This window comes from Piliocolobus tephrosceles, chromosome 1, assembly GCF_002776525.5.
Source record: "Piliocolobus tephrosceles isolate RC106 chromosome 1, ASM277652v3, whole genome shotgun sequence".
In the NCBI taxonomy this organism is placed as follows: domain Eukaryota; kingdom Metazoa; phylum Chordata; class Mammalia; order Primates; family Cercopithecidae; genus Piliocolobus; species Piliocolobus tephrosceles.
The window spans coordinates 24518296-24539969 of record NC_045434.1 but is presented as its reverse complement, the minus strand read 5'-3'; the positions used below and the strand labels follow the sequence as shown (position 1 = coordinate 24539969).

Below are 21674 nucleotides of genomic sequence, written 5' to 3'. Positions count from 1 at the left end.
GTCCTAAAAGAGTCAGCGAAGGGAGATAAGGGTGGAGCCGCTTTTAGGATTCGGGTAGGTAAAGGAAAATTACAGTCAAAGGGGGTTGTTCTCTGGTGGGCAGGAGTGGGAGTCACAAAATGCTCAGTGGGGGAGCTTTTTGAGCCAGGATGAGCCCGGAAAAGGACTTTCACAAGGTAATGTCATCACTTAAGGCAAAGGACTGGCCATTTTTACTTCTTTTGTGGTGGAATGTCATCAGTTAAGGCAGGGCAGGGCATTTGCACTTCTTTTGTGATTCTTCAGTTACTTCAGGCCATCTGGGCACATACGTGCAAGTCACAGGGGATGCCATGGCTTGGCTTGGGCTCAGAGGCCTGACACCCACCTCTGTTGAGCTGAGAACTAGTTCCTGAAAGCAGTGTGCAATGGAGAAAATAATACACCGGGCTTTGGGACTGGAGGTAGATGGAGTTTGAATCCTGGCACCACCACATTCCAGCTCTGTGTCTTTGCCTTATTACTTAACTTGAGTCTCACCTTCCTCATATGTAAAATGGAGTCAGTTATTCCACTCTTTTGTTACAGGATTGTCATCAGAATCAAATGTGATGAATAATACTGATGGGCTTTTTAAATAGCTTCATTTAGCAATTACCTGACACAGGACAGACGCTTTACATAAATTATCTTAATCATTATAAAGTAGGTATTATGATTCCCATTTCACAATGGAGAAAATGTGCTCCATAAAAATTAATGTGCTTGTTTGTCAGTCATGGAGACAGGCCTCAAATTCAAGTCAGTTTTGATTCCCAGGCCCACAGTGAGGACACTATGTACCTGTGCTCCCCTAAAGCATAGTAATAATGATACCTCTTATGTTCCATTTGTGTTGACTTTATCCAATAGGAAGAAGAGGCTGGCACAACTTTACCAGCAAACTGTCTGCCTCTCCTTGCTGTGGCGCATCTATAGCTACCGTTATTTTTTTCACTGGAAGTATTATGCCCAGCTGGCAGTTATGATGCAAATGAATACTGCACTGGAAACTCAAAATCATTTCCAGGTAGGGGATTTTTGTAGCTGCTCCTTTAAGTTTCTGAATTTCATTTGGGAAGAAAAGCCTAGTGAAAGCCAATTAGGATTCAAAATTCTGAGGATATAATAATAGAAGGCTTTCTGACTGGCTTGTTTTGACAAGACCAGCAGTTCTCAAAACACTTTGGCTCCAAGATCACTTCACACTCTTAAAAATTACTGAAGATCCCAAATAGCTTTTATTTATATGGGTTGAATCTATTAATATCATATAAGAAACAAAAGCCAAGAAAATTCTAAAATATTATTATTATTATTATTATTTGCTGTTTTTTTTTTGAAATGGTATCTCGCTCTGTCACCCAGGCTAGAGTGCAGTGGCACGATCTCGGCTCACTGCAACTCCACTTCCTGGTTTCAAGAGAGTCTCTTGCCTTAGCCTCCTGAGTAGCTGGGACTACAGGCACGCGGTACCACACCCAGCTAATTTTTTTATTTTTACTAGAGACGGGGTTTCACCATGTTGGCCAGGCTGGTCTCGAACTCCTGGCCTCAAGTGATCCACCCACACTGGCCTTCCAAAGTGCTGGGATTATAGGCATGAAGCACTGCACCTGGCCTACAATATTATTTTAAAATAAAGATAACAAGCTTATCACATATTAACATAATTACCATTTTCATTTTTTAAAACTGTGTTCTCCAAACAAAAAATGGGAAATGTGGCATTGTATTAAATTTTCGCCAGTATTTTAATGTCTGGCTTCATAGACGACAACTAGATTCTCACATCGGCTTCTGCTTTCACTGTTGCAATATCACATATGTTGCCTCTGGAAGACTCCAGTATATGTTCATGAGAGAATGAGGGTGAAAAAGAGAAATGTTAAAGGGTAATTCTTTTTTTTTTTTTTTTTTTTTTGAGACGGAGTCTGGCTCTGTCTCCCGGGCTGGAGTGCAGTGGCCGGATCTCAGCTCACTGCAAGCTCCGCCTCCCAGGTTTACGCCATTCTCCTGCCTCAGCCTCCCGAGTAGCTGGGACTACAGGCGCCCGCCACCTCGCCCGGCTAGTTTTTTGTATTTTTTAGTAGAGACGTGGTTTCACCGGGTTAGCCAGGATGGTCTCAATCTCCTGACCTCGTGATCCGCCCGTCTCGGCCTCCCAAAGTGCTGGGATTACAGGCTTGAGCCACCGCGCCCGGCCAGGGTAATTCTTTTTTAAAAATATTGTAAGTCATAACAAATATGGAAAGTACACATCAAAGATTTTATTTAACTCACTGAGTTGACTCAATCAAAATTAGTAAGATTGGAACCAAGTGGTTCCAAGGAGAATTCAATTTACCAATGGATACAAAACTTACCTAGTAACAGCGTAATAATTGCTTGTATTCCACTGAATATTTACATTTCTATGAAAAACAAATTATATCACTTACATTATTATCAGTTTTCTGCAACGTAGTTGTAAGATAGTCCAAAGAAAAATAGAGATGACTTTGATTAGTAAGCTAGGTAGGACCCCCATTAAGTTTGTGTTTTTGCCTATTACAAGGTCTTTCACTATTTTTCCTGTCACAAATAATGTCTGGATATTAGCCAGGCGTGGTGGCTCACGCCTGTAATCCCAGCACTTTGGGAGGCTGAGGTGGGCGGATCACCTGAGGTCAGGAGTTCGAGACTAGCCTGGCCAACATGGGGAAACCCATTTCTACTAAAAATATAAAAATTAGCCGAATGTGGTGGTGGGTGCCTGTAATCCCAGCTACTCGGGAGGCCGAGGCAGGAGAATTGCTTGAACCCAGGAGGCAGAGGTTGCAGTGAGCCAAGATCGTGCCATTGCACTCCAGCCTGGATGACAAGAGTGAGACTTTAAAAATAAAAATAAAAATAAAAATTTTAATGCCTGGATATTATGGAACTAGCTTTGACCTCATGTGTTCTCTGAAAAGGTGTCAGGGATCCCTAGGGCTCACAGGATGAATTGGGAGAACCACTAGTCTAGTTCATAACCAAGGAAGCTTTTGACTGGATGAAGAAGATATCAGGAGACATGATCAAGAAATTATTAAGCTAAATTGAACTCATCTAATGAGAGTGACCTTGCTCCTTTATGAAAGTACATTAAGTCGGGGTTTCTTCCTCCTGGAGTCATTAATTGTCAAGAATTAAGGGAAGGGGTCAAGTAGCACCGAAAATGGAGGAGCTTAGATTCCTAATCTGGAGTCTGTCCTCTATATTAGTTCCTTTTGGTGAACTTAGGCTGGCTTTTCTAGAATACAGAAGTATTTATAAAGCCCATCAAGATTGACCCCTGCCTATTTCCCATCCTATTCTAGCTCCGTAGGCCATGAAGGAGCCACAAGCCCAGCCATATTGGTCCTCATTTGGTTCCTCAAACACAGAAATTTAATCCCGTCTGTCACTGGATGTTCCCTCTGCCTGGAGGGAACGGGTCATAGCCATCCATTCACTTTCTAACTTGTCACTCTGTTTTAATAGGTATTATTACCATTTGACAATTTCTTGTTTGCTTGTGCATTGGTTCTTTGTCTCTCTCCCTTACCAGTGTGTAAATCCCATGGAAGCAAGGACCTCTTCAGCTGTCTTGTTCATATCCTAAGTTTCTAGAACAGTTGCAGTTGCTCAAGCAATTTATATTGACTGAAATACTTCTTCACACTTGGAGCTATATCCTAAGAACTCTGGTAGAGTTGGGGTGGGGAAAATAAAAAGTCAGGTTGGAATGTGAACCAAGACATTTGTCGTCAAGGTGACTGGGGTTGAAAGCAGAGAAGCACTCCCCTCAGTGCTCAAAAGCAGGTGAGGGACTCAGCATAGGAGAATGGAAAGATCCAGACTGAGAGCCAGAGGGTGGTTTCCAGGACTCCGCCTATCTGCAGTGTGACCACTGGCAAGCTGCATAAACACGGAGCTTTATATTTGCTCTGTAAAGTGAAGCAGTTGGACTTCCATTCTCTTGGTCCAAATCCAAGTGGTCCCAGGCTTTATTACAGCCTTGGATTTCTCATACCCAACAATTCTCTCTCCCCCACCACCATTTCTGGCTATCCTTACCTTCTGGTAGCATTTTCTGGAGCATGTTCCAAACCAGGAAGAAAGGAATTCTCTAAGACTGACTACGGTTGAAGTATCCAGGGACCTCCCTATAACACAGAATTTGTAGGCTGCTTATTTTGTCCCATCTGAGGAATTCCAAGAAAAAAGCCTCTACTCTAAAATACTTCCCCTACCCCAATACTCCCACCACTAGAGATACTATATTTTTCCTGTTTGTATTTTTCAAAGTAGTTTATGTGTATTCTTTTGTTTTTGTATATATAATAAAAGTGCTTCTTTAGAAGGAACTCTTTTCTCCTCACTATTCTCTAAGCATGTATACTCTGAAGCAACTTTATCTTTTTAAAGAGTTGTTTAGAGTAACCAGTTTCTCTTAAATCTCCAAATTAGATTTATTTGTTTGTTTTTGAGAAGGGTCTCACTCAGTCACCCAGGCTGGAGTGCAGTGGCATGATCATGGCTCACTGCAGCCTCAACCTCCCCTGCTCGAGTGATCCTCCCAAACACCTCAGCTTCCTGAGTAGCTAGGATTACAGGCTTGTGTCATCATGCTGGCTTTTTTTTTTTTTTTTTTTTAATCTTTTGTAGAGATCGAGTCTCACTATATTGCCCAGGCTGGGCTCAAACTCCTGTGCTCAAGTGACCTCCCGTCTCAGCCTCCTGAGTAGGTAGGACTACAGGCATGTGCCACCATGCCTGGCTAGTTTTTCTTGTTGTTGAAACAGGGTCTTGATATTGTGCCCAGTCTCATCTGGAACTCCTGAGCTCAAGCAATCCTCCTGCCTCAGCCTCCTGAAGTGCTGGGATTATAGATGTGAGCCACTGCACCTGACCTCCAAATTAGGTTTAAAACTAGTCCTTATTTAAAAAAAAAAAAAAAATCCAAACAAACCAAACCAACCTTTCTTTCTTTGTTGTTAAATTACAAAAGTTATACATGCTTGTTATAACAAACATCACAGAGGTGCATAAAGTAAAATCTCTCCTCCCACCCCCAACAAATAGGTAACAACTGTTTACACTTTGGAGTGTATCCTTGCAGGCTTTTTGCTCTGCAATTATACATCTAATATGTGAGCTATTGCTTTTATGTTTCACAGAAATTAAAATGTTTCTATTTCATTTAAGGACTACATGGGCAAGGGGCCATCAAGCTTATCCTGAATGACTCAATAAACAGGTAGCAGAAACCCAATGTGATTTCTGTATCTAAGCCCATGGCTTTGGCCAAATGTCCAGGTCTATTCCCAAGCTTAATAAACAAACGTTTACTGGCAGACATTGAGTGATGTTCCTGAGCTTTCTGCTTTGTGTTCTGCCTCAGTCTTCCTCCACTCTGCCATTTCAGATCATTAAAGCTTACCTAGACTATTCGCTATACCACCACCTGGCTGGCTACCAAGGTGTGTGGTTCAAATATGAAGTCATGGCCATGGAGCAGATCTTCAACCTCCCCCTGAAAGGCGAGGGCATTGAAATCGTGGCATACGTGGCCGAGACACTGGTCTTCAACAAGTTCATAATGGGACACCTGGAGTTGGCCATTGAGTTAGGTAAGGGCTGGCTGGGCAAGATGGGACATGAGGATACAAGGAATGCCCCACAGTATACTGGAATTGTTTTCTTCCCAGGCTCCCGAGCCCTTCAGATGTGGGCACTGCTCCAGAATACCAACCAACACTATCTGTCCCTCTGCAGACTTAGCAGATGTCTCCTTCTGAACAACAGGTATTTTACCTTAAAGCATTTTCCAAAATTAGGGGGAGGAGGCCATATTATTGAGCATTCTGGGTTCAACTTTAGCCTGGTTGTAGGGTGGGGAAGGGAGTAGAGTTTGCAATAAGAAAATGTAACTGATAATTGTCGTCCTTTTTTCTTTTTTCAGACAGAGTCTTGCTCTGTCTCCCAGGCTGGAGTGCAGCAGTGCGATCTCGGCTCACTGCAACCTCTGCCTTCCGGGTTTAAGCAATTATCCTGCCTCAATCTCCCGCATAGCTGGGATTACAGGCAAGTGCCACCACACCCAGCTAATTTTTGTATTTTTTAGTAGAGAGGGGGTTTCACCCTGTTGGCCAGGCTGGTCTTGAACTCCTGACCTCAAGTGACCCACCCATCTCAGCCTCCCAAAGTGCTGGGATTACAGGCATGAGCCACTGCTCCAGGCCTTGTCTTTTTTTTTTTTAAACAGAATTCTTTGCCATGCATCATCTCTAATCTGGTTGCTCTGGCCAGTGATCAGAGGGTAGTCAGACAGTCATCCCAGCTGTGGGAATCAGGCCTCCACTACTATCAGGTGGGGACAAAGGGAAAAGTCTTCCAGGGAGGCAAATGGCCAGAGAATAGCAACCAGGACTAGAGGCCAAGGTCAATTTGCTCTGACTCTGGTCACCCTGATATAGAGGACCCAGGAAAGAACAGTTTGGAAAAAGAGCCAATTTGAGATTGAGGTTTTAGTCCTGGGTAGGGAGGGGTGTGTTTGAAGTCTGTTTAAGAGGTATATTTGCTTCCAAATTACTGAGAAGGACCAAGAATAGACCAGGAAGGGACTTTACTAAACTTCATCCTATCCACTGCTTTTTTCATTCAATGGCTTTGGGGATACAAATGGTTTTCGGTTACATAGATGAATTTTATGGAGGTGAATTCTGAGATTTTAGTGCACCTGTCACCTGAGCAGTGTACGCATACCCAATATGTAGTCTTTTATCCCTCACTTCTCACTTCCCTCCTCCCCTCCCCTCCAGTCCCCAAAGTCCATTATATCCACCGCTTCCCCCCTCCCCCCCCCAACCCCCGAGACGGAGTTTCGCTCTTTTGCCCAGGCTGGAGTGCAGTGGTGTGATATCAGCTCACTGCAACCTCCGCCTTCCGGTTTCAAGCGATTCTCCTGCCTCAGCCTCCCGAGTAGCTGGGATTACAGGCGCCTGCCACCATGCCCAGCTAATTTTTTTTTTTTTTTTTTTTTTTTTTTGAGACGGAATCTCGCTCTGTTGCCGGGGCTGGAGTGCAGTGGCCGGATCTCAGCTCACTGCAAGCTCCGCCTCCCGGGTTTATGCCATTCCCCTGCCTCAGCCTCCGAAGTAGCTGGGACTACAGGCGCCCGCCACCTCACCCGGCTAGATTTTTGTATTTTTTAGTAGAGACGGGATTTCACCGTGTTAGCCAGGATGGTCTCGATCTCCTGACCTCGTGATCCGCCCGTCTCGGCCTCCCAAAGTGCTGGGATTACAGGCTTGAGCCACCGCGCCCAGCCAATTTTTGTATTTTTAGTACAGACAGGGTTTCACCATGTTGGCCAGGCTGGTCTCGAACTCCTGACCTCGTGATCCACCTGCTTCAGCCTCCCAAAGTGCTGGGATTACAATATCCACTGCTTTTTAATGGCCTCCTCCTTTTCTTTTCTATAGATACCTGCAATTGATCCAGGTGCTGGGGCGGCTGTGGGAGCTTTCTGAAACACAGGAACACATCTTAAGCAAGGCATTTTTCTATTTTGTCTGCTTGGACATCCTGCTTTATTCTGGCAAGTGTGGGTTTGGAATGTAAAAGAACTTGGGGGTGTGGCACCTGTGCTGGTGTGGTGTGGCAGCTCTCAGGTTGGGGGTTTGGGACCATTAGGTTTCTGGCTGGGTGGACTTACAGGGCAGGGATGGAGAGAGGCTGGTGGTGTGAGCTGAAGCACTGTCTAGCAGGTGCCGAAACTGTAAAGGCACGGCAACAAGGAGAATTAAGTCTGAAGGAGCCTGATGGATATGAGCTGCCAGTTAAACTGTCACATCAATTTGCACCTAAGTGATAGTGGCTGACTGTCTTACTATGTGCCTTTTACTAGGGGTTTTTAACTTTTAGCAGGATGTACTTAGAGACTTCATGCTTTAGAATGAAGGACTAGATTGCTTGAGGTGAGAGTTCCAGGCTGGTAGCTATTGGTGATTTGGAAAATAAGTTATTTCCTGATAACCTTCAAGTGACACCAAGTAGGTCTCTTGAAGTGTACACACTAAACCACAGGAACCAATCTGGGAATTGTTTTCCCCACACGTGATCTTGAAAAGGGATGCAGACATTGCCACCAACAAAGGAAGCATGTGTGGGGAGACAGAGAAGTCCGAGACTGCATTAAGGCCAGGAAGGTTTAGTTTAAACCCCACACCTGCCTGGTCTGTACTGTGGAACTGTAGTATATATCCATAACACTCCCCAATAGCTCGGACTCAGCAAACGCAGGGCAATCCGGTCATGAGGTTGTTGCAATCCACGGGACGCTTTGGATTCATACAATAATCAAAGGCTACTCTCCCCGCAGTGGGCAGTACAACTGAGAGCGACTAGGCTAGAAAGGTGATCACCCACACCTACCAACAACTCTCACCCATTCCTCTCTCTTAGGTTTTGTTTATAGAACATTTGAAGAATGTTTGGAATTCGTATACCAATACGAAGACAACAGAATCCTCAAGTTCCAGAGTGGACTCCTCCTGGGACTTTATTCCTCTGTGGCTATCTGGTAACAATGTGTGGCGTGTCACTAAATTCCCAAAGTGAAAATGTTGAATCCCAACGAAGTTCTTCGAAAATCTTTTAGAAAGTATTCATAATTTATACCTGAGACAGCTTAAAGGTGTCAGAGGATATTTACACTGAGAGACATGTTAGGGATCAATTAGTTCATCCCCCTTGGCCAAGGACAGAAAAGTAAAGTTCTCTCAATTACATTCCAAGCAATAAACATTTATCGCAAACATATCATGTTGTGGTGATACAGGGATAAATAAGAAAAGATTGCTTTCTTCGGAGGGGTGCTGGGGTTTGAGGAAGACTAATGAATAGTACCACTTGCCCACCCCGGCACCCGCCCATATCTAATCACATGGATTGATAAAGCCAGTGTTGGAAGACATGGCTTCTATCTTCATGAAAGTGGGCTTCATAATATTGAGCCCTGGAATTAGACTTAACCAACTCAGCAGCAGGCAGTTCTGGAAAACTGTAGGGCTACTCACATGGAGGCAGGCCTCTTGTAGCAAAGAGATCACACTCCCTGTGGCTTCACTGGCTCTCAAGATAGAGAGAGACACGGACGGAGTTCTACTTGCTCAATTCCTCTCCCAAATCACCAGCAAGATCTCTCCTTATCATTGAAGGGGCAAGTGAAGCAGGGAAAGAGTTCTGGTGCTTTGCTCCAAATAGAGGCCCGTCACATGGAGGGAAATTTCAGGAGTGAGGAAGAAGCATTCTCCCCGCACCCCATTAACTCATTAAGCATACGGCTTAATCACTTTAACCTATTACGTTTTTAACTCAGTTAAGCATGTAGCTATTATGGTCATACCCTTAAGAAAGGAGATGAACGCTAAGGTTCTAAAATGGGTCAGAACAAAACATTCATTAAATTATTTCCATGACTATCCCCAAGACTGAAAATCACCCCCTGTTATTTTATTTCCTATCTTAATTACATTATATGCAACCATATGGTCTATCAGAGGTTTGTGATGAGACTAAATGACAATATGAAGACATTCCTATATAAAATGCTACAAGCTTGAACAGCTCCAAATTTGAATAGAAATCCTCCCCTTCCTTCTTTCTGAGACAGTCTTGCTGTGTCACCCAGGTTGGAGTGCCGTGGTGAAGTCACGGATCACTGCAGCCTCACCTTCCCAGGCTCAAGTGATCCAAACACCTCAGCTTCCTGAATAGCTGGAGTTGCAGGCACATCCACCACCCCTGGCTAATTTTAATTTTTTGTAGAGATGGGATTTTGTGATGTTGCCCAGGCTGGTCTCCAACTCTTGGGCTTGGGTGATCCGTCTACTTCAGCCTCCCCAAATGCTGGGATTACAGGCATGGGCCACTGCACCTGGCCAGAAATCCCCTCTTATAAAATTAATGGGGAAAAATTAAAATCCAAAAATTAATTACTCTTACCAATTAAAGTTCAAAATCTAATAACTTACCAATGTGAGTTAAAGGTTAAGAAATCTAAAGTCCAAAAATCATCCAAATTTATTTTTCTTCTCTGTCTCAGCAGGAGAGTTTCTTTTTTCCTTCTTTTTTTTATTATACTTTTAAGTTCTAGGGTACATGTGCACAACGTGCAGGTTTGTTACGTATGTATACACGTGCCATGTTGGTGTGCTGCACCCATTAACTCGTCATTTACATTAGGTGTATCTCCTAATGCTATCTCTCCCCCCTCCCCCCTCCCCACAATAGGCCCTGGTGTGTGATGTCCCCCACCCTGTGTCCAAGTGATCTCATTGTTCAATTCCCACCTATGAGTGAGAACATGCGGTGTTTGGTTTTCTCTTCTTGTGATAGTTTGCTGAGAATGACGGTTTCCAGCTATATCCATGTCCCTACAAAGGACATGAACTCATCCTTTTTTATGGCTGCATAGTATTCCATGGTGTATATGTGCCACGTTTTCTTTTTTTTTTTTTTTTTTGAGACGGAATCTCGCTCTGTTGCCGGGGCTGGAGTGCAGTGGCCAGATCTCAGCTCACTGCAAGCTCCGCCTCCCGGGTTTACGCCATTCTCCTGCCTCAGCCTCCCGAGTAGCTGGGACTACAGGCGCCCGCCACCTCGCCCAGCTAGATTTTTGTATTTTTTAGTAGAGACGGGGTTTCACCGTGTTAGCCAGGATGGTCTCGATCTCCTGACCTCGTGATCCGCCCGTCTCGGCCTCCCAAAGTGCTGGGATTACAGGCTTGAGCCACCGCGCCCGGCCTTCCACGTTTTCTTAATCCAGTCTGTCACTGATGGACATTTGGGTTGATTCCAAGTCTTTGCTATTGTGAATAGTGCCGCAATAAACATACATGTGCATGTGTCTTTATAGCAGCATGATTTATAATCCTTTGGGTATATACCCAGTAATGGGATGGCTGGATCAAATGGTATTTCTAGTTCTAGATCCCTGAGGAATCGCCACACTGTTTTCCACAATGGTTGAACTAGTTTACAGTCCCACCAACAGTGTAAAAGTGTTCCTATTTCTCTACATCCTCTCCAGCACCTGTTGTTTCCTGGTTTTTTTAATGATTGCCAATCTAAGTGGTGTGAGATGCTATCTCATTGTGGTTTTGATTTTCAGCAGGAGAGTTTTTTAAACAGCTGTGTCCTAGGCCAATGCTGCTCAGACTTTAGTGGGCATAAAAATCACCTGGAGAGCTTGTTAACTCAGAGATGCCACACCCCCAGAGCCTGTCTGAGTCAGTAGATCCGGACTGAACCAGAGAACCTGCATTAATGAAAATCCAGGTGATACTGATGATGCCAATCTGTGGACCATGTTTTGAGCAGTACTGGCCTAAATCATTTCTCTTTGGTATTGCAACAATTTCTTCAAGCCCCAGAATCTACAGCTCCAAGTGTCTGATCTCCCTCACTTTTTATTTTAAAAAGCCGAAGTGGCTGGGCACGGTGGCTCTGCCTATAATCCCAGCACTTTGGGAGGCTAAGGTGGGTGGATCACCTGAGGTCAGGTGTTCGAGACCAGCCTAGCCAACATGGTGAAACCCTGTCTCTACTTAAAATATGAAAAATTAGCTGGACATGGTGGTACGCACCTGTAATCCTAGCTACTCGGGAGGCTGAGGCAGGAGAATCGATTGAACCCAGGAGGTAGAGGTTGCAGTGAGCCTCCAGACTGGGGGACAAGAGCAAGACTTTGTCTCAAAACAAAACAAAACCAAAGCCAAACAGTTCAATGGTGGCTAATATTACCTGGGTGTTTCCAAGGATTCTATTCATCTCAAGTCATCAAAAAAATCTATGATTTCCTTGCTCTGTATCAGATAATTTCCTGCTTTTTTAGGGAGAGTGAAGCAGGGGTAGGCAGGAGACTACACACTTCCAGAGACCCAGGTAAAGGAAGCTGCATCCAGAGAGCCATTTCAGAAAGCCAGCCTATTCCATGGGTGATACTGATTTTTCTTATTCTTTTGTGGTAATGCAGGTATGCCAGACTTCAGGAATGGGACAACTTTTACAAATTTTCCAATAGAGCTAAAAATCTTTTGCCAAGAAGAACCATGACACTTATTTATTATGACGGAATATCTAGGTACATGGAGGGGCAAATTCTTCACCTTCAAAAACAAATCAAAGAACAGTCAGAGAATGCCCAAGCCAGTGGGGAGAAGCTACTCAAGGTGAGGCCTATTCTCCAGCTTCCAGTATAAAATACGCCTTAAATGGATCTCTAGCTACTTCCTGTGCTAACTATTTTCTCATTATAGAATTCATATATGTTTATAAAAATAGAAGTTTTGGAAGGCACTTCCCCAAAGAAAGAAAATATAAATTGCACATAACCTTACTACTTAGAGATAAGTACTCTTTGTATATTGAGATCCCACTTGTCAAGTACTTTTCTGTGTGTGCATGCACATTTCTCTATTTTGTAATTTGCTATTAAATCTATTATGAATAATTTCCTGTCATTAAATTATTTTTCACATCACGATTTAAAAGGAAGCATGGTATTTTATCTTACAGATATACAATTGCATGACCTAATTATTCTTGGATAGAACTTTTCTGTATGCTTTTATTGCTATTGCTGTGACAAAGCATCCTGGTAGACAAATCATTCCACACAATTTTAACAATTCAAATATGTATTAAGCATATTAATACAAGAGTGCTGGGGTGTAAGACTGAGCAAATTAAACACCTCCAAGAGTTTACAACCTGGCATGGGAAGCCCTCTAAGAGAATAAAGGGCTAAATCTCTGGTGTTGGGTTGACACGTTTGCCTTGTTCTTGTAAACAAGAAGCACAGGTGTATTAGTTTTCTATTGCTCTGTCACTTATTACCACAAATTAACAGCTTAAAACAACACCCACTTCTTGACAGAGCCTTGCTCTGTTACCCAGACTGGAGTACAGTGGTGCAATCTCGACTCACTGCAATCTCTGCCTCCTGGGTTTCTCGTATCTCAGCCTCCCAAGTAGCTGGGATTACAGGCACGTGCCAGCATGCCTGGCTAATTTTTGTATTTTTAGTAGAGATTGGGTTTCACCATGTTAGCCAGGCTGGTCTTGAACTCTTGACCTCAAGTGATCCACCCACCTCAGCCTTCCAAAGTGCTGGGATTACAGTGAGCCACCATGCCAGGCCCAAAACAACACCCACTTCTTAAGTTACAGTTTGGCGGGTCGGAAGCCTGGGTGGTCTGGTCCGGGATCTCTGCTTGGGAGATGTATTTACATAAGCAGACATAATTAAATAATTGAACACATTGTTGCTGTTGTTATTTTGAACAAACTGTCATCTGTTAGAATAAGAAAAGGAAAATTTTTATTTTACCTCCACTTACTCCTTCTTCAATGCTTTCTTTCTTTATGTAGATCTAAGTTTCTGAACTATATATTTTCCTTCTCTCTAAAGAATTTCTTTAACATTTCTTGCAAATCAGGGTTATTAGCAACAACTTCCTTCAATTTCAGTTTGAGAAGTCTTTATTTTGTCCTCAATTTTGAAGGATAATTTCACTGGGTAAAGAATTCTAGGGATTTTTTTCCTGTCAACAGGTCATGGCACTTCTTGCTTGCATGGTTTCTGAGGAAAAGTGAAAGGCAATTCTTCTTTTGTTGTTGTTGTTCATCTATAGAAGTCCCTTGGGCTTCTTTAAAAATTGTTTTTCTCTTTTTTTCTGAAATGGCGTCTCACTCGGTCACCCAGGCTGGAGTGTCGTGGCGTGATCTTGACTCACTGCAACCTCCACCTCCTGGGTTCAGGCAATTCTATTCTTCTGCCACAGTCTCCTGAGTAGCTGGGATTACAGGCGCCTGCCAACAGGACTGACTAATTTTTGTATTTTTAGTAGAGACAGGGTTTCACCATGTTGACCAGTCTGGTCTTGAACTCCTGACCTCAAGTGACCTGCCCACCTCCACCTCCCAAAGTGCTAGGATTATAGGTGTGAGCCACCCTGCCCAACCTAAAATTTTTTATCTTTGATTTTCTGTAGTTTACAAATTATATGCCTATATATTGGGATTTTGGGGCATATGTCCTACATGGTGTTCTGTGAGCTTCCTGGATCTCTGGTTTGGTGTTTGACCTTAATTTGGAAAACATTTCAGTCTTTCTTGTTTCAAATATTTCTGATGTTTCTTTCTTTCTTTCTTCTCCTTCTGATATTTCTATTATGCATCTAGTATACCGTTTGTACTTATCTCACAATCCTTGGATATTCTGTTATGGTTTTTCTTTTCTAGTCTTTGTTCTCTTAGTTTTTCAGTTTTGTGGGTTTCTATTGATATCCCCTCGAACTCAGATTCTTTCCTCAGCTGGGTCATGTCTACTAATAAGCCTATCAAAGGCATTCTTCATTTCTCTTACAGTGTTTTTGAACTCTAGCATTTATTTTTTGTTCTTTCTTAGGATTTCCATCTCTCTGCTTATATAGCTCTTACATGCTCTCTACTTTATTCATTAGAGCTTTTAGCATATTAATCATAGTTATTTTAAATTCCCAGTCTGATAATTTCAACATACCTGTCATGTCTGGTTCTGACTTGTGTTTTCAAACTGTGTTTTTGCCTTTTAGTATGCCTTGTAATTTTTCTTGATAGCCAGATATGATATACCAGGTAAAAAGACTTTGTCTAAATAGGTCTTTAGTAATGTGATGGTAAGGTGTGAGGAGAGGGAAAGCATTCTACAGTCCTATGATTAGGTCTCAGTGTTTTAGTGAGCCTATTCCTCTGGACTAAGAACTTCACAAATGCTTTTCAGTCCCTTCTTCCTTAAGTGGGACATAATGGCTACAGCTGGGTTTAGTTGGGTATTCCTCTTCCCCAAGATCAGTTATGCTCTAATAAAACCCCTGGAGGTTAGGCTCTGGTTACAGAGTTTCTCCTGAGGGCAAACTTTGTTAAGAAGAACAGAGTACTCTGGCGTGTTTCAAAATGGTTCCTTTTCCTCTTCCTCTGCTGAAAGAATGAGGGATTTTTTTCCCTCCAATATTTACTGAGAGATCCTGGCTGAGCTTCTGGAGGTAAAACACACAAAACTGTGGGGGCTCACCTGAAGGTGTTTGGGTTTTTTTTTTTGTCTAATTTTTGTTGTTGTTGTTGTTGGACACAGTCTCACTCTGTTGCCCCAGCTGGAGTGCAATGGCGAGATCTCAGCTCACTGCAACCTCCATCTCCCAGGTTCAGGTGATTCTCGTGCCTCAGCCTCCTGAGTAGCTGGGATTACAGGCACCCGCCATCATGCCTGGCTAATTTTTGTATTTTTGTAGAGATGGGGTTTTACCGTGTTGGCCAGACTGGTCCTGAACTCCTGACCTCAGGTGATCTGACGACCTTGGCCTCCCTAAGTGCTGGGATTATAGGTGTGAGCTATCACGCCTGGCCTAATTTTTTTTATTGTGATCCAAATACACATAGCATAAAACTTAACATCTTAATCATGTTTAAGTATGCAGTTCAGTGGTATTAAATACATTTATAATGTTTTTTTCCTTTTTTTCTTTTTTTTTTGAGACGGAGTCTCGCTCTGTCGCCCGGGCTGGAGTGCAGTGGCCGGATCTCAGCTCACTGCAAGCTCTGCCTCCCGGGTTTACGCCATTCTCCTGCCTCAGCCTCCCGAGTAGCTGGGACTACAGGCGCCAGCCACCTCGCCCGGCTAACTTTTTTTTTGTATTTTTTAGTAGAGACGGGGTTTCACCGTGTTAGCCAGGATGGTCTCGAACTCCTGACCTCGTGATCAGCCCGTCTCGGCCTCCCAAAGTGCTGGGATTACAGGCTTGAGCCACCACACCCGGCCACATTTATAATGTTGTGGATCCATGTCTGCCCTCCATCTCCATATCTCTCTTCATTTTGTAAAATAGAAACTCTATACCCATTAAGTGTATGTTTGTTAGATTTAGTTGGTTTATTGTATTGTCTAAGTCCTCTATGTCTTATCTTTTGTATAATTGTTCTATCCATTACTATTAGTGAAGTCTCCAACATATACAGAACTGTTTATTTCTACCCTCAGTTTTGTCAGTTTTTGCTTCATATATATTGATGATCTTATTATTAGATGCATAAATGTTTGTAATTGTTATATTTTTATTTTAAAAATTAATTATAAAACATACATATTTGTAATTGTTATATATATTTTGCTGTATTTAAATTTTTATTAATATATAATATTCTTTGTCTCTTGTAAGTTTCTTTCTGATTTAAAGTTTCTTTTGTCTGACAGTAGTATAGCCACCCTTATCCTCTTTGGGTTACTATTTGTATAAAGTATCTTTTCACTCTTCATCTATTTGTACAAGTCTTGGGATCTAAAGTGAGTCTCTTTTAGTATATAATTAGGTCATGTTTTTAAAAAATCCATTCTGCCAACTTGTTTTTTTGTTGTTGTTGAGAGTTTAATTCAATTACATTTAAAGTAATTACTGATAAAGAGGGACTTGTGTGTATCATTTTGCTATTTGTTTTCAATATGCCTTACAGCTTTTTCATTCCTCATTTCCTGAACTAGTCTTATTTTGCATTTAATTTTTCATAGTGAAACATTTAAGTTCTTTCCCTGTTTTTTTCGGATATATTCTATAGCTATTTTCCTTATGGTTACCATGAGGATTACATCTAGCATCCTAAAGTTAACTTCAGTAATGCCCAAAGAACTCCACTCCTTTAGTAGTTTCCCACCCTTTCAGTTGTTGATGTCACAGAATTACATTCCCAAAACATAAATTAATAATTATTTTAAATGATTAGTCTCTTCAATTATGGAGAAAACAAAATGTGGAGTTACAACCCAAAGTTACAATAATACTAGCTTTTGGGCTACTAAATTTTTTTTTTTTTTTTTTTTTTTTGGAGATGGAGTCTCGCTCTGTCACCCAGACTGGAGTGCAGTGGCTGGATCTCAGCTCACTGCAAGCTCCGCCTCCCGGGTTCTCGCGATTCTCCTGCCTCAGCCTCCTGAGTAGCTGGGACTACAGGCGCCCGCCACCTTGCCCGGCTAGTTTTTTGTATTTTTTAGTAGAGACGGGGTTTCACCGTGTTAGCCAGGATGGTCTCAATCTTCTGACCTCGTGATCCGCCCGTCTCAGCCTCCCAAAGTGCTGGGATTACAGGCTTGAGCCACCATGCCCGGCCTAAATTTTAAAAACGTATTAATCTCTTAAAAATGTAGAAAACAAAACAAGTTACAAACTATTATTACAATAACACTTAATTGTCCATGTATTTACCTTTGTTGAGATCTTTATTTCTTCTTAAGAGCTTTGACTGTCCTTTCATTTTACCCTACAGGGCTCCTTTAGGCATTTCTCTTTCTTTCTTTCTTTTCTTTTTTTCTTTCTTTTTTTTAAGGCATGAGCATTTTTTGGAAGAAAGTCCTGGTGGTAATTAACTTTGTTTTTGATTGTCTGGGAATGTCTTAATTTCTCCCTTATCTTTGAAGGACATTTTTGCTGAATAGAAGACTCTTGGCTGACGGGGTTTTCTCTTTTAACATTTTGAATGTATTGGCCCACTGCCTTCTGACCTCTAACTTTTCTGATGAAAAATCTGCTGGTGATCTTATTGAAGATGTATGTGATTAGTTGCTTCTCTCACTGCTTTCAAGTTTCGTGTCTTTCACTTTTCAAAAGTGATTATATTTGTCTCAGTATGTATCTCTTTAAGTTCATCTTACCTGGAGTTTGTTGAACTTCTTGGATGTTTATATTCATATCTTTTATCAAATTTGGAAACTTTTCAACCATTATTTCTTCAAATATTCTTTCTAGTCCTTTCTGTCTCTCCTTCTTCTTCAGGGACGTCCACAATGCGTTTATTGGTTCACTTCTTGGTGTTCCACAGGTCCCTTAGGCTCTGCTAACTTTTCTTCAATCTTTTTTCTTTCTGTTCCTCAGACTCAATAATTTCCATTGTCATATCTTCAAGTTTGCTGCCTGTTTAACCCTGCCTTTGAATACCTCTAGTGATTTTTTTTTTTTTTAATTTTAGTTATTGCACTTTTCACCTCCAGAATTTCTTTTTGGTAAATTTTTAGGTTTTCTGTCACTTTACTGATATTTCCATTATTTTCATACATCAATTACTTGACTTTATCCACATTTTCCTTTAGTTCTTTGATTATCTTTAGAGTTCTTTAAAAATCTTTGTGTGGGGTATCTGCCATTAGGTCTTTTTCAGGGACAGTTTCTCTTGATATTTTTTTCCCTCTTGGGATGAGCCATGCTTTCCTGTTTTTTAGTATGCCTTTTTGTTATTGCTGTTGAAAACTAGACCTTTGAATCTAATAATATGATAGTTCTGGATATCAAATTCTCCCTCTTCCCCAGAGTTTTCTGGGTTTTGTTGTTGTTTTTGTTTTTTATTGTTGTAGGCTGTCTCCATGCCAAGGATCAGCCTGAGGTGCAAACTTAAGGCCTTCCCAGATCTTTTCTGAGCCTGTGCCTTTCTCTAGGCATGCACAGTCACTTTCTAATTTTCCTTTTCTAGGCAGTTGCTTTTGAATGTCCTAGTATTTAAGGTCTGGCTGTTAAGGTGGTGTAGAGTGGGTAGAGAGAAAAAGTTGGGGGATGAAAGGGCAATAGCCCTTTAAATCCCCTGGAAGTCACTGCAACTGGAGTGGGAGGGGCTTGCAATGATGGGGAGAGATGCAACAATGACTGCCTACCTCTTCCATCAGAAGCAGCAATTGGTGATCAGAGCACAGATTCCTGATATCTTAGACAGGATCCTTTGTGCCCACCCTTGTTCCCATAAGTTGTGTGCAGGTTCTTCATTAGCATGTGCACAACTGTCTGCCACAGGTTTTGAGGCTGGGGGACAGGGAGCTGTTCTAAGAGCTGAAACTGAAATTAATCTCAGTTTACCATCCAAGCCTTCCTCTGGCATTTACAAGCCTTCAGTAGACTCCAGAGTTCTAAAATAGTTACATTCTGACAGATTCTGCCAGTGTAATGATAGTCTAGGTGGGGCTACAGATAGTTGGTACTTCCTACTCTGCCGTCTTTCCAGAATCCTCTTCTCCCTAGAGTTTTTAACTCCCAGACCAGTCCACTCTGAGTTTCTAGCAATTCATCAATTGCATTGCAGGCGTGAGCCACTGTGCCTGGCCTGTTCAGCTTTTTACTTGTTTCTAGGACCAAGTGGTTATTTACAAGCTCCCTACATGCAAAAATGGCCAATTATTTTTCCCTAATTTTTCAACAATTAACTTGTATGCCTGAATAATTATAATAATCAAAATAATTTTTTAAAAAAGTTATTGTAGAGAAGTAATGATGGGATCTTTCAGGTCAATTCCTGATCTCAGTGGACCATGGGGTCTACTCCACCAGACATTTATTATCTTATCTCCAATACCTACTGTGTATGTCTCTATAATGTATTTTCTCACTTGATCGCTTAAATCCTTGAAATGTTCCCAAATCATCTGTGAAGGAAATAACGTATAGTCAAGGACCCCTGTTTGATTCTAATGTACTGTTGTGGGTTTTTTCCTTTAGAACTTGGAGAATCTGGTGGCTCAAAATACCATTGGCCCTGTCTTTTGCCCAAGGCTCTACCACCTGATGGCTTACGTCTGTATATTGATGGGAGATGGGCAGAAATGTGGCCTCTTCCTGAACACAGCCTTGCGACTCTCTGAAACACAGGGGAATATGCTGGAGAAATGCTGGCTGAACATGAGCAAAGTATGTATCATCAGTTAGCAAACTCGGGTGGGAGATGCTCACCCACATTAAGAAGCCCGGAAGCCCACTGCCTGGTTAGGTTTCCCCAGGCCTGGAAGGTCTTAGTCTATCCAGGCTGCCGCAACAAAATATCTTAGACTGGGTCATTGATAAACAATAGAAATTTACTGCTCCGTTTTGGCAGCTGGAAGTCCAAGATCAAGGCTCTGGAGATTCGCTGTCTGGTGAGGTTCCGTTCCTCACAGATGGTGCCTTTTGCTGTGTCCTCACATGTCAGAAGGATGGAAAAGGAAAATTTGCTCCCTCCACCCCTTTTATAAGGGTGCGAATTCTATCCACGAGGGCAGAGCCCTCATGACATAATTACCTCCCCAAGGCCCAACTCTTAATCTCATTACCTTGGGGATTAATTTTCAACATATGAATTTCAGGGGATGCCAACATTCAGACCATAGCAGTCACAATAGGCCTTTCTAGATTCTTACCAGAAAGAGTGACATGTCTATATTTCAGGTTTGTGAGCTTCCTCTTCACCTTTAAGTTCTCATGGTCTCTCTCCCTCATCCAAATCCCCCTTAGCATGCCTTTCTCTGCCCTTCTTTGTGGCCACTTTCCACTTTGTGTTACATCTGTCTGCATGTCTTTCCTCTCCTTGAGAATGTGAACTCTTTGACAGCAAAAACCACACTTAGTGACTAGCACAGAGCCTTATACTCAGTTTTATTGAATAAGTGAATGAATGTATGAGTGTACGTGTTTATTTAAAGAGGGCTGTGTCAGTATCCTAGTTTGGACAGCAAGATTCATTTTTTTCTATGGGTTCACATGGTTTTGAAAGCTCAAAGATATTCTGCCTTGTTTGATATTGGACTAACCTTGATTATGAAAGTCAAGAAACACTAATGATTTCTTTGTTCTGTTTCTTTCCTCTCAGGAATGGTGGTACTCAACCTCTGAGTTAAAAGAAGAACAATGGTTTCAGACGATCTTGAGTCTCCCATCATGGGAAAACATTGTAGCAGGCAGGGTAAACATTGAGGATCTTCAAAAAAACAAATTCCTGATGAGAGCTAATACCGTGGACAATCATTTCTAACATGTCAAAGAAAAAAGATTTTAGTAAGCACTATGTCCTTGTGATTATCTATTATTGACCTTTCTCCGTGGCGGGCCCGCTCCAGGTTCCTACATAATCTCTTCTGTTCCAGACACAAAACCAGACATGTTGATTTCTTCTCTTTCTGGAGGGTCTAAAAGGGTCAGGAGTGTCATGGTTTACTTCCTCCTAATGTCACAAAAAATTGCTTTTACGATTCATGTTGTTTTAGCTTGACCTGTTTATTTCAGCCCATGCAAAACTGTATCATATTAGAAATTATTAATCTCAAGATTGTATGACATCATGTGTTACAAAAGACATGTTTCTAGTTAGTATATTAACTGAAAATACTTATTTTTAAATGTCCAATTGTAAAGTCTTTTGGAGGTAGCACAATATTACAAATAGCAAACATTTGTCATGGTCTATAAAGACAGAATTAGAAAAGATACATGTTTGTAGGGCCTGACTGCAGCTTCCAAAGCCAGGGTGATGTCTTAGCCCCTCTAACCACATGCATCAAATATCAAATAAAAATTTAATATCAGATAAATGTTTAATATAAAATAAAGATCAAGTTTTAAATATTAAAATATGGCCGGGTGCGGTTTCTCAAGCCTGTAATCCTAGCACTTTGGGAGGCCGAGACGGGCGGATCACGAGGTCAGGAGATCGAGACCATCCTGGCTAACACGGTGAAACCCCGTCTCTACTAAAAATACAAAAAAAAAAAAAACTAGCCAGGCGAGGTGGCGGGCGCCTGTAGTTCCAGCTACTCTGGAGGCTGAGGC

At 42.0% G+C, this 21674-nt stretch overlaps 1 protein-coding gene across 3 annotated transcripts in view; it reads left to right on the top strand.

Annotated features, from left to right (window-relative positions):
* Positions 1 to 21172, top strand: part of ADCY10 (adenylate cyclase 10) — a 96672-nt gene extending 75500 nt beyond the window's left edge. For 2 of the 3 annotated variants that reach the window (XM_026448491.2, XM_026448490.2), the window contains 8 exons: positions 892 to 1048; positions 5450 to 5654; positions 5733 to 5829; positions 7509 to 7624; positions 8491 to 8608; positions 12065 to 12260; positions 19596 to 19784; positions 20719 to 21172. In XM_026448491.2, coding sequence (XP_026304276.1) covers positions 892 to 1048; positions 5450 to 5654; positions 5733 to 5829; positions 7509 to 7624; positions 8491 to 8608; positions 12065 to 12260; positions 19596 to 19784; positions 20719 to 20880 — 1240 coding nt within the window. In that variant the 3' untranslated portion in view covers positions 20881 to 21172. The remainder of the gene's footprint in view (positions 1 to 891; positions 1049 to 5449; positions 5655 to 5732; positions 5830 to 7508; positions 7625 to 8490; positions 8609 to 12064; positions 12261 to 19595; positions 19785 to 20718) is intronic. The other variant, XM_026448489.1, reaches the window with a different exon arrangement.
* The last annotated feature ends 502 nt before the right edge of the window (positions 21173 to 21674 follow it).